Source organism: Gobius niger (assembly GCF_951799975.1).
Source record: "Gobius niger genome assembly, chromosome: 7".
NCBI lineage: Eukaryota > Metazoa > Chordata > Actinopteri > Gobiiformes > Gobiidae > Gobius > Gobius niger.
Genome location: NC_136858.1, coordinates 12,031,628 through 12,044,702, shown reverse-complemented (window position 1 = coordinate 12,044,702; position 13,075 = coordinate 12,031,628). Strand labels below are relative to the sequence as shown.

Below are 13,075 nucleotides of genomic sequence, written 5' to 3'. Positions count from 1 at the left end.
CAGTTTTATAGAATGCATAGACTTTAGCACGGCCTAAAATCGGCTTTGTTTTTGTGCAGTAACTGATTTTATTATGACTTCTCCAGTCCTATGTTAACTGATAAGAGAGAAGGGGCGGGCACAATTCATGGCAGCGCCCGGGTGAACTTCCGGAGGGGTTAGTTTCACCGGCCAGGCACAAGATGGCCGCCACGTTTGCCACGTCAACGAGCCTCACGTCCGATCTAGAGTTTTATTAAAGATCTTTGACCGTTGGCAAACAGAAGTCTGCATTTGTAGGAAAAGGCTCAGATAACTAACGGCCATGTTTGGCAGTGCAGCTTTAACTATTCACCCTTTCTTAATAGAGTGGGTCATCACATAAAAGGAACATACAGTATATGACAAAAAAGCTCCACGTTTTCACCACCCTGGCTTTAGAAAAAAAAAAAAAACACTGAATTGAATAGAGCTCGGAATTTATGATGGAAAACAGTGGATACGAAACATATGGCCGGCTGAGGTTGTTCAAGTTTTCCATGGCTTTCGGGGCACATAGTTGGTCCCCTCCCACAGTGTAAATAGAACTTTTGGGACACTTGCTAAATAAAGCCGTCTTTCTGAGCTGAACCTAAAGCTCCGGACAAGGCGCAGTAATGAGAGGTTTGCTTACACAATTAGGTCGCTATGAAATGCATAAGCAGTGGCCGGGGGTAAATTGCGTGACTGGAGGCAGTGGAGGAAAGCAACAAAGCAAAGGCAAATTTGAGGCGTTTGTACAAGACTAATAGTTCTCGACGATGAAAAACGCAAGTAAAAAGTGACAAAAAAAGCAATGAAAATGTGACAAAAAAAGTGGCATAAAAAGGGATGCAAAGGTGGCAAAAATATGATGATAAAAACGTCACATAAAGTGACAACAACATGGCAAGGAAAAAAAATTAGTTTACATCAGTTTTGTAGGTCTTAGCTTTCAAATGAGGTGTTGCGCTGGCCTAAAGGCTGCAACCTCCAGTCGAGAAGCTTTTAGATTTGGGTAAAGTTTAATTGGAGAAAATGCACTTGTTAAAGTGGGGGTTAAGAGGTTAAAAATAACGCACATCTAACTTTTTAGTTTAATAGTTTACTTTAAAAGGGACTAGATGCAAGTTGGCCATTTTATACTCACTACTGCCACCTCAGGTCGTACATGTAACTGCACTTTCTATATTAAGCTCGTGCATGACGGCACTTCGGCCCAAATTAACACCTGTTTGAGTGACAGGGCAGGATTTTAGAGGCAGTTGTGGTGAACAGGTCTGAGCTCATTCTACACATTAGGACATTGTTGGAACATTTAGGGGGAAAATACTTCATTTTAACATTTTTAAACTCATATAGTCCCTTTAAAGTGGGGGTTAAGAGGCTAAAAATAACACACATTTAACTTTTTTCAATAGTTTTTGTGTATTTTACTTTAAGTTCACTCTTTTGCTTCTGTGTTCTTTACTCCCACATCAGCTTTCATTTATTTAAGGACGTCTTCAATGGTGAAAAATAGCACTAAATCTTGTGTCTTTTACTGTGCATGGGTTCAAATCTCCACAAGCACGACCCGTAACTTTGCTCGGAGTGGGACACCTCCAGCCAAAGATGAATCTTAAATCCATTCACACCAATTTCATGTGCTTCATTTGGATAACCCACTGCAACGTATACCATTGTTGTTGTCTGGCTGAGCATAAGCAGCATGTTTGGCATTTTATCTTTTTAATACACCCTACGTTCTTCAGTATGTGTTTAATATAAAAAAAGGCGCTTCTTCCACCACTTTCTGCCCTGTTTATGCGTGTCCGAGGAAAGCTAAACAAAGATCTCTATGGAAACATCTGCGCTGAGTGGGAAGACTTTCCAAAAGCCTCGCAAACACAAACCAGAGAAGGATGTAGCAAATTAAGTCAACTTTAAGAGCGCGGGTAGTCTCCATCCTTTATGCAGGGGTGAAGAAAGACAGAGAGCAGACTTCTTTTTTTTTTATCCAAATAAGCTGCTCTTTGACATACAAAACTTTGAAAACATGAGCAGGAAAAGTATAATCCAAACCGCAGACGTGGCATGGCAGTATAGGAGGGCCGCACACCACCAAATGCTCAGGGAAAAGCTCCCCTTCCCGCCTCCTGTTACCCATTCCCAAAACTTACCTAAGCAGCAGGCACGCATACAAAAAGAGGGAGTTATGTAAGACGCTACATCCTCTGGGAGACCTTTGACTGCGCAGCTATCAGACGCCCAATCACACTGGGGAAAGTCACTCTTTGATGCAAGTGTGCTGCCAACAGAAACAAATGGCTTACTATAAATGACACTTCACTGTGACTGAGATATGTCACTTTTAACCTCTTAACCCCCCTGACCCCCACGTGAACCGATGAACCGATTTTCTCCATTTTGTCATCACCAAAATCTAAAAGCATCTTGGAAAAAAGCATCAAAATAGCGACACAAAATGAGACGAAAACAAGGATGAAAGCGCAACAAAAACATCAAAAAGTGACAAAAACGTGACAAAAAAAATGACAAGAAAGCCATACAAGAGCAACAAAAAAGTGACAAAAGAGCAACAAAAGTGTAAAAAAAACAACGCAAGGAAAAAGATTGGTTTAGATCAGTTTTGTTGGTCTTAGCTTTCAAATTAAACGTTATTCTGGCCTATAGCTCTCCAGTCAGAAATCACTATGGGTATATCCACGACGACAAAATGCTTATATCTTCAGAAACTTTCTTTAAAGGCACAGAGTCAGCTTAGTAAATGTGTGCGTCCACATGGGTGAAAACGATGCAATTCATCTTCCAGGCCTGTGTGAGGCGCTGTGACGCTAACACAGATAATGGGACAAGATGTTGAAACTTTTGTGGAATGTAAACAGTGAAAATTAAACTGATTCAAGGATTTAGGATCTACAGAAGAGATGAGGAGGCGAGTTTATTCTTCAGACGTAGCGGGACTAAAGCAGAAAAACCTGTCAGTGACCAGACTTTTACTGTCAGTCCAAAAACACAGACTGACTCGGCCGTGATTTTCTACCACTCTGGTGCTGTGATGTCATCGTTTTAGTAAATGTTGGGGAGGCATAACATGGGCGCCACGTAAGCGGCGTTTTGAGATCTTTCCACTCTGGGAGCTAGTTTGGAAAATGTTCGTTTACAGACCCCCAAAACGCTGAGCGTGCATGGACGATACACTGGGTTGATAAAATATCTTTGCGTTTGGTCCTCAGCTCGACTTCATATGGACAGGGCCTAAATCTGCATGTGACAAAAGCTTCATGTTGACACCTGAAAGCGGCCTGGGAGTCCTCCCCCGGCACATTTTTAAGAAATTGACTGTTTCTTATAGTATATAGTTTGAGTATTTTACACCTAATTCAGGCCTTTGCTGCAGACAGTTGTTATGACCTCTGCGCCTCATTTCGCCTACCACTCTCATAGGTATCATTAGGATTGGTTCTGGTTTTCACACCCAGCCTTCTACATCAAAATCTGTTACATTAGATCAACTATTTGTGGCACCAAAACGATTCCTCCCATGTGTTCTCATGTTCCCACCATCAACCTAGAACATGCACGATAGGCTAAATCCTGCAACTAAGTACTCCTGACCAACTCTGTAGGTCTAGATCGCCCACTGCTCCTGACAGGCTGCCTCCAGTGACATTGAAGGATGGGTCAAATGCAGAGCTCAAATAAAGAGAACTTTTCCTTTTAAATATGATTGGTTGGGACTAAATCATTTATTAAAAAAAGCTTATAAAGATCTGAGATGGATAAAAGGGTGAATATTGTAATGTAGCACACAGGGGGGTACACTGGCGAGGTCTGTTTGAATGTGGGCCATCTGTCCCCGTCCCCTGCAGCGTGCATTCCTCCTCCTGCACTAATAACAGGGCAGACTCAGACAATCTGACAAACGTTACCAGGAGAGGCCCCTCTTCCTCCCCCAAATACATGTGCTCCCCTTTAGCGCACATGGCACACATCACACGATTACAACCGGGGTGATAATCTCCATCACACTACGGCCACGACAGGGGTGATAATAATCTCAGCCGGCGCGGGGACGCATAATCCATACGCAATCGCCATGGCTCCCTGGAATCCTGGATAAAAATGCAGCGCTGGCTCTCATGGAGACTGGGAACCGTGATCTGAGCAATGTCCATGTCCTTGAGACGATTTGGGGTTTTCAGCCAATGTCAGAAATCGATTATTTTGACTGGTACGTCTGATGGATTACCAACAAGACCCCTGATAATCCACAAGTAAAGCTAATGCTAATGGTGAAATCCCATCTACAGTCTCCTTCTTAAATGTTTAAAAGCTGCAGTGTTCGCCAATTGAATTGGAGCCCCATTGGGCATAAGCTTTGAACCAAATAGTCAAAGATAAGTGTCTAAAAAAAAAAAATATATATATATATATAATATATATATATATATATATATATATATATAATTTACAGAGGAATAAATGGGTGTTCGATGACAAGCAAATCAATTATTTGCATGTGTCACGTCTGTGTACAGCTTTGATCAGTGGCAAAGTGAAGCAGCAGGGACCACCCCCAAAATAAATTGCCCTAGTTTAGATTCCACTTCTATCTTCCATCACTCAATAAACATTTAGATGAAGACAATGCAACAAGGTCTGTAAGAAACAGACCTTGTTGCATTGTCTTCACCTAAATGCTGTGTTTACAGCACACGCTGTGGTGGCAAAAATAAATGTGCTCTAACACAGCAAAAAAATCAGGTCCCCCAGCTTTACAAGACATAATTGATAATTGATCTGTAACATCTCGTTGCCAGGAAAAGATAAAGACTTTATTGATCTCACACTGGAGGAAAGAGGAACATCAACAGGGGGAAAAGAAAACATCATAAGATTGTTCTTCTCTTCGCCCCTCTTTGTTCCTGTTACATTTTTATTTTAATGTCACTTATGAATGACAATAAATAAAATTAAAATAAAATCTATATTAAATCAATTACATATAAAACTTGCTGCAGTTGATCTTGAACTATATTGCTCATGAGAATTGAAACAACACACTGATCAATGATTAAGTTGTATTGACCCTATCAGACATATTGGAGCCCTGTATGGATTGTTTTTGTTTTTCTTCGCACCATATTCTATTACCTAAGTATTCACAGCCGTAACATTCCCAACATAACTGTGCACAATTTCAGACAACAGACAGTGAGCATTTCCAGCATGCGCGGCGGCGTCACTTACACGACCCATATTCCAGTGATGGTGAGCACTGGGAGGCTGACAGGCAGGATCATCCACAGAGACATCGTTGGCCTTCTCCTCGGTCACGCTCGTCCTTCTTTTTTCCTCTTCAGCCAGCCCAGCACTGTATGCTCAAGTAGCACTAACATTTAACTGTGGGACATGTGCAAAGACACCAGCTGATTCATGTCTCTCGGGAGGCAGGGGGATGGCAGGGATACAGGACCGGACAGATGTGCCCTTTCGCGCTACAGGCAACAGACAGAAATAGGCAGAACAACAATTCAATGTAATTACCTTTTAACTCTCTGCATGCTAACAACAATGCAAATAAGTCACATCTTGTAAAAGCGGTTTGTGCATTTAATAAGAAACACCTGTGGGTAGTGGGTGCTTCTCACTTTCTCACATCTTATCCCATTCAGCATTGTTAACCTTCATTTAGTTTAGGCTACTGTAAGTTCCAATTAGAAGCATAGTCTAGAATAGCTTTATTGTTTTGCTATTGTTTGATATCATTACTCAAAATTGCAAATGAGGTTGCCATCTCAATGGAACCTCCTCATAAATTAAATGAAAAAGACAAAATACATCTAAAAAAAATTATAAATAAAACTGTCAATCATTAAGCTACCCCTTTCCTAAATACAGTAATGCATGTCAATATTTAGGCTAAAAAGGAATTCACTTTTTTATTTATGTGCATTTTTTTTTCGCTTCTTGCACTAACATTATAAACATAAACTAATGTTGAAGGGGTAAAGGTTTGCATGAATTCGAGGCAAAACGCTGCACTAAATAAATGTATGGATGGAGAGCAACCATCGCCATTACAGAGTACAGTCCAAATGGTAAATAATAGCTGTTCCCATTGGTTTCCACTGCTAACAAGGTACATCAAAGGAAAATCCTGCTCACCTTTTTCCTCGCCGAGATCTGCAAAGTTTTCCCTAGTTTTTTAAGGCACTGATGCACTCCGATCGTTCCTCCAAACTCCAGGGAACTTCCAAATAATGTCCCACCAAGCACGAAGGTTACCGGCTGGGTAGTGTTTCAGTGTAGTAAATGAAGTGATGTTTCCCCCGTTAGCCGTGATCGCACCGTCGCTCCGAGTGGGGGAAGCTTTCAGTGCACGCGAGTCCCCGCCACGAGACACTCCAGCTGTGCCGCTCATGTGCCAGCTCCGCCCCCGAGAGAGACCCGCCGCTGGGGGCGTTTGTGTCGAAACAGCGCCACACACCGACAGAAGGGCGGTAAATATGGTAAATATCAATCAGTGTAGTTTTATAATATATACTGTAGCTTGACAACAGAAGTAAGAAGAACAAAGTGTTTCTCAGGAAAGTTAGCAATAGCCTATGAAAGAAAACACAAAGTTGCCCTTCTCCAGTTCGGCTTCACCCAAATCTAAGGCCTAATTTGAAAGCTTAGGCCTACAAAACTGATCTAAGCGGCTTTGTTCCCTTGCGTTGTTGCCGTGTTGTCACTTTTTTCACTTTCTATTTCATCAATTTTTGCCACTATTTTGTTGCTCATCTTTTGTTGATTTTTTTGTGGCTTCTTGTGTGTGTTTTTGTCACATTTTTGCCACTTTTCTTGTTGAATTGTCATCACTTTCTTGCTGCACAATCTTTTTTTTGTTTAAACATTTTTGTTGCTCTTCTGAGGCTTTTGGTCAACTTTTTTGTTGCATTTTCATTCTTGTTTTCTTCTCGGTTTTGCCGCCATTTTGACGCTTTCTTCATCAGGAGAGAGATTTTTTAATTGTTCGTTTCTTGCTCCAATTACAATAAGGCAAAAGCAACGACTGCAAATGTACAAAGCATGAACAATGAATATTTTCCTTTGCATGGCTAAAATCATATGGACAAGACAGAAAGAGAATGCGAACCTAAAACGTGATTCTGCTGCCCCCTAGCGACACATTTACTTTTAGCGCGGTAAGTATTTGCCCAAACAAAGCTTTGATTTTTGATTTTTGAAGATAAAACAAACATAGATATCACCAGCTTTGGCCATTCATTACTTTATTTATTTAAATCAAAGAAATACAAAACTAACAAATACAAATAATTTAGCAAATTGAGTTGTATGAGGAAATTAAAAATTAACTTACAAGCACACCAACAATGCGTTAATTTGCTGGCTAAGGTCATGGATGCAGCTAGCTACAATGAACGCAGTACAAATTATAATTCCTTTAGTCTCTCAAATGAAAGTAAGATAACCATATACAGCTAGTAAACAAATAGGTTTTATGTTTATGCTAGTCTAAGTTATCATTTGATCATGTCTCTTATGTACAATAAAATAATTTTATTTCATTACGCTCAGATATTAGTTCTGTATTTACAACAGCATATTGATTTTCAAGACTCTTTTAATAAACCAAACTGTGATGTATTAAATCATGATGTACCTATTTGAGCCTGTTCTCCACTATGTGTTTTCCTAAAGCAGCTTTAAACTCAAACTCATGCTATCTACTTTACTTTCCCCACTCTCTCCTCCTATTGGTTTGTCTTTTCTTACACAGCGTGAGTGATGGAAAGATTTAACCAATTACCAAACAGTGACTCCAAGAAGCAGATAGCGTTAGTTTTAAAACATCTACAAAAAAAACAAAAGCTGAGTGTGACGGAATTGTGATCAAATCTAGACTACACAAACATTGCCTGTATATGTGTAAGATGTATGTGACGATTATATCTTTGCATGTTCCTACAGCTTGATGGTGGTGCCAAAGCCCCATACACTGAACGCCGCATACAGGGGCTCGGTGAAAGAAGTCTGAACCTTTTGGAGAAGCTGCAGGTTGTTGCCGGACACACCGTAAAACGCCAGGGTTCCCCCGATGTAATCCAGGTAGACTCCGATGCGGGACCAGCGAGGAGCGCCGAGGTCTGTGCTTTTGTTATTGTGCACGAAAGACATTTTGGACTCCGAGCAGTACAGGCTCCACGACTTGTTGTTCCAGCCCAGACTACATTCATTGTCATTGCCTTTGCGACGGATTCCCTTGTATGTAACGGCAATGTCTATCTCTGTCCCCTTCCAGTCCACTTCCCAATACGATCGGGATGCAGTCAGGGTCTCTCGGCACAATACCTGAAGATACATTAAAGTATTTACTTCGTATAGCGTGCAGTTATATTATCTAACGCTGCACACATTATTAACGTTTTAAATTGGAGTGGGCAACATATATCAATGTCATTTTCTAGATGTCACAAATAGTCAAGTAATATTTTTGCTAATGCATCTGAAATGTGATAAAATTGTGCATGTGAACGTCACCTTCCTAAACAGTACCTATGTGATATTTTGTAGTGCACAATGTATCGCCCACCTCCAGTCTTCTCCAGTTTTCTCACCTGTTGCCAGTTTTCAAACCGCTCCTGATGATCGGGATAGTTCTTGCGTTCTTCCCTCATTGTTGCAGTTCTGTTTCCTTCAGAAAGGTGCAGATTTGGATGGATAGTGTTGACATCCAGACTCATCTGACAGGCATCTAGCAGGAAAGTAAGACATTACAAATTAAGTAAAAGTTTAGAAATAAATGCTCTTTCTGCGATACTACTGGCGTTCCCTAAATAGCAAATTAAAAATAGATCAACTAAATAAAAAACTAGACAAAAATGTATCACCTATTTTAAAATTAAAGCTATATTCAACATCTAAAAACTTGGAATCTATCAGAACATTTGTAAGTGTACGTATGTTATCGTTGTCCTATTTTAATTACAATGCTAATCATGAATTACTGATTGCTAGTTAGCTGTTAGCTGTTGCAGCCGTTGCAGTCATTAGTTACATGGCAAAAAAAAGCAGAAAAATGGTCATCAGATGACACCATAGAACCACAGTGCTAAACACAGTGAAAACACTGACAGGTTGTTCTCACTATGACTATTATGAAATAATAGCAACATCAATTCCCATTGTTTTACATGTTTAAACATCTCAATATGATTGTTATTCCAGATATGATATAGTAATCCAGTTACAATTCAGCTTTTGAAAGAAGTACCTCCCTTTCTATTTAATAACACTGAAGGAAAAAGACAAGTATTTTTGTTTTCGACAGTCGAAACTCCTTGTAAAACAACTAAAGGAATGACCATGTGGGTTCACCTTTGTTTATAAGGCCATAACTCGAAGGAGTAGCTCACATCACCTGTGTTTGCTGAAACAACCTTGTCCCGTAGATTTGCTTTCACTCATCAAACCAGTTCTGCAAGTGCCATACCTTCTGTGTAGTTTCTGCCACATGCTATTGTCATCAAATTAGGATGCAGAACATAATAGACCGTGACTGGCGCTTTTTATTCTTCAAGTAACCGAATGTTACATGAACATAATTTTAGTTAAGACACAATTTTGCCCAATTTAGATCTGTTTCAGACCCGTTTAGTCCAGAGTTGATCTTGATCTAGGCCTGATAGTAGTTGGAAGGTCGACTATTCTATGAATGCATGTGATTCTTGTTTTCCATTGGTTGTTCAAATCTAAGCTTCCTCTCAAATATTAATGCTCATAGACTTGTTAAATATTTGCACTGTTGTTAACAAAAGCTTGATTTGCAGCCACTTCAGGGAGGAGGGTGGGAATAAATAAAATTGCATCATGTTTTGTTTTTTTTTTTTTCAAATTATTTGATCTATCTTAAAAAAAATCTTTCTCCAAAATCGTTCAGACCTTGGGAAAAAGTGTCAAATTCTTACATTGTAAAAAGTCATCTCTTGTTTGCGGCTCATCTCTTGTTCGCGGCTCATCTCTTGTTCGCGGCTCATCCCTCGTGCGCGAGTCCTCTCTCCATGAGTCTTCTCTCCGTGACTCCGATCTCCTTGACTCCTCTCTCCTCGACTCTGGTCTACTGAACTCCTCTCTCCTCGATTCCTCCCGATAAAAAGATTCCCTCTTGGGTTCCTTTTCTGCTTCTTGCGTGACGTAGACGTCTTTGACTGTATTGAAACACCAAAGATGCATTCATCACTCAATCAAAGGACACAATAGTTGATACCAGTTGATTCAAAGTAGCTTACCTGATGCAGAGATTTTGCTCATTTCTTGCTTGGCGACTTCTTCCACTTGTAATTTGAACGTGGCAACCGCTCTTTTGGTCGCCTCAAAGGAGTAGTTAGGAGCGACCATCACGCTATTGAGGTCTTCGTAACCGGATGGGCCAGACAGAGATTGCCAACTCTACAAAATGAGTGTATTATTGTTCAATCTTACAAACAGAGAAGTCACATAGCTACGTAGAGATTTCCAACATTTACAGTGGGCTCAGAGAATTTTCCGAACTCTTTGAATGGTTTCTATCCCTTCTTCGTCTCAAACATAACAAAATAGGAATGACCCAAATGGTCTGGATCCTTCCGCGATCCACAGTTCGTACTTGCCTGCAGAAAGTGGATGTGGTCGTCTGTGTGAGACAGCTTCTCCAGGTCATTGTGCTTTTTCTTCAGCAGGGTGATCTCCTCTTCAAGCCGGTCCAGCAGCAGTTCGGCGCGGGTGACCGTGACTTTCTCGTGGGAGCGGATCATCTCCTTGACCTCGTTGTACTTCCTCTCAATGGAGAGAAGCAGCTCGGTGAAGATCCGCTCGTTCTCGTCCATGACCACCTTTGCAGAGTGCTAAGACGACAACACAATAGAGAAGGTCAGTCTGAGATCAGGCCAGCCATTTTGGGCATAGCATTTACATTTTTTGTCCTTATTGTTATTATTATTATTATTAAAGGTGCATTATGAAACTTTTTTATTTGGAAAATGAAAAAAAATAACAATTTATTAGTGCGTAGTTTTGAGTGGTTAGCCTGGTGCTTTTACTTTCCACCACAGTGGCTTCTATGATGCTCCAGGATCAACAGTTTTCAGAGTTTCTGGTAGGTTTTCACTGCTGAAGTTGCGGTAATCCTTGATTACACATACATTCCATTGATCCTGGAGCGTGGAGGCTACCGTGATCGAAAGTAAAAGCACCGTGCCAGCCGTTAGGCCACAAAAAAAAGGTCAATTACGCACAAATATCAACATTTTTCCTTTGCATTAAAAAGTTCCTTTAAAGGTAAGAAAGTTGTGCCCCCCCCCCCCCCACACACACACACACACACACACCTGGTATTTGTTTGGCAATAGCCCACACCCAAGATCTGACTTGTAACTTTGCTTTAGACATCTTGTGGTTACTTTGCTTTGGTTACAGATAGCCAAACATGAAGTTTCAAAATATATTAGGTCCTCTTCCAAATACTTCATTTGAGTTTTACAACCTTAAATGTTCCGCAGTGTGGCTTTAAGGAATAATACATGAATATATGGAATCTGAAAGTATATAAAAGTTTTTTTTTTTAACCCGTGGGATAATGGAGCTTGTAAGTAATTTAAGATGTCCAATGTTTTCTTTTAGATATTTAGTTTGAAAGTATTTGGTAATGGTCATTTATGCCACAGTAATAAAAGGGACTTACTTTCATTGACTCCACAGCTTGTCGGAGGTCCTGCCATTTTTTAATTCTCTGGTCAATCCTTTGCTGAGATTTGTTCAGCGTCGTTCCAAGTTGTTTCTATTAAAAAAATACAAGAAGAATTTAGGAAAAGCACTCTTAGCTGTGTCAATACCAATGACAAAACTATTTATGGGTCTCAAGAGGTGAAAAATTCCCCAATATTGCCTTAACTGTCAAACCCCACCTGTTTCTCTGTCCTCTCTGTCCCAGCTGGCACGATGTCGTGGTGCTTGTGCTCGTCCATCATGCACAGCACACACACCGAGGTCTCGTCCGTGCGGCAGAAGGCCTCCAGGAGCTTGTCGTGTTGGGCGCACACCTTCTCCCTCATCTGGCCCGTGGCTTTGACCAGCTTGTGCTTCATCAGAGCCGGGTACTCGTAGTGAGACTGGAGATGGGCCTCGCAGTAGGACGCCAGACACAGCAGGCAAGACATGGTGGCTTTTTGCTTCTTCGTAGTGCAGAAATCGCACAAGGCATCCTCATATTTAGCCTGAGATTTTGGCAGTTCTTCATATTTGGCTTGAGATCTTGATTTGGAGCGAGGCTGGCTTCGGTTTGCGGTGGAACGGCGGGGTTTATCCAGGCCGCTGTATCGGTCAAGGTCTAGAGACATAGTTATTATTATTATAGCAGATGAAAAACTTAGAAACAAAAAGTATTTCAAGTAGTCTTCTTGGTTGAAAAAAAGGCTCTCCTGAAGTGATCAGCTTGAGTGAAACTTTGTGACTGACTACGGGTGACAGAATGCAAGCTATGTAGTTTACTCTCAATGAAAACCTGTATTCCTGGTTGGTGGAAGGTTTAGCCAAAGGAAGGGGTGGAACTACATGATACTTGGTGAGTCAAACGCTGAAACTTCAAACAAAAGTGATGAAACTACTCATGAACAAATTTTTTTAAAATGGCATATTTTAGGCACCTATTTTCAGCTCATTCTAACTGACTATAATTGTTTCTAATACATTTTAATCCATGATGATTCAAAAGTTTCAGGCACACACCGGTCATGATGACATATGTTAATACAAATCAATAGTTCCGGGTAAATTTTTAACCCCCATGTAATTTTTACTGTAGGCTATAGTTTTATTGTAAATCTTTTATTTCATGACAAAGGAAGCTAAAGAAAGGACAATATTCCACTGTACAAATCCTGAAACAGCACCCTCCTGTGACATAAATGATGTATAGCAAAATGTACAAACGTGTAGGCCTACAGTAATTGTCTGTCTCCTTATCCTGTCAGGGGTCTAATGCATGTTACTAGATGGTGGAGAGATGCTAGGGGTGAAAAATCAAGGAACA

General features: G+C 40.6%; 2 protein-coding genes across 2 annotated transcripts in view; both read right to left on the bottom strand.

Annotated features, from left to right (window-relative positions):
* The window catches only part of LOC306965497 (transmembrane protein 150A), a 33,218-nt gene extending 26,819 nt beyond the window's left edge, over positions 1–6,399 (bottom strand). The window contains exons 1-2 of the mRNA XM_079559976.1: positions 6,172–6,399; positions 5,254–5,501 (exon numbers count right to left, since the gene is read on the bottom strand). Of these exons, the coding sequence (XP_079416102.1) occupies positions 5,254–5,318 (65 nt within the window). The 5' untranslated portion in view covers positions 5,319–5,501; positions 6,172–6,399. The remainder of the gene's footprint in view (positions 1–5,253; positions 5,502–6,171) is intronic.
* Positions 6,400–7,956: 1,557 nt separating this feature from the next.
* ftr14l (finTRIM family, member 14-like) lies at positions 7,957–12,430 on the bottom strand. Its single transcript, XM_079560309.1, has 7 exons — positions 11,952–12,430; positions 11,729–11,824; positions 10,659–10,892; positions 10,299–10,458; positions 9,978–10,217; positions 8,628–8,764; positions 7,957–8,361 (listed from the first exon to the last, which is right to left on the bottom strand). The coding sequence occupies exons 1-7, from the start codon at positions 12,381–12,383 to the stop codon at positions 7,975–7,977; spliced, it is 1,686 nt and encodes a 561-aa protein (XP_079416435.1). The 5' UTR covers positions 12,384–12,430; the 3' UTR covers positions 7,957–7,974.
* Positions 12,431–13,075: the final 645 nt, after the last annotated feature.

Bases quoted from the DNA above. Each gene is read 5' to 3' on its own strand.
- ftr14l (XM_079560309.1), bottom strand. From the start codon at position 12,383: ATGTCTCTAGACCTTGACCGATACAGCGGCCTGGATAAACCCCGCCGT. The intron at 10,893-11,728 runs GTAAGTCCCTTT...TTGTCGTCTTAG, and splicing joins AAGCTGTGGAGTCAATGAAA to CACTCTGCAAAGGTGGTCAT. The intron at 8,765-9,977 runs GTAAGAATTTGA...CTTTCCTGCTAG, and splicing joins AAGAGATGACTTTTTACAAT to ATGCCTGTCAGATGAGTCTG.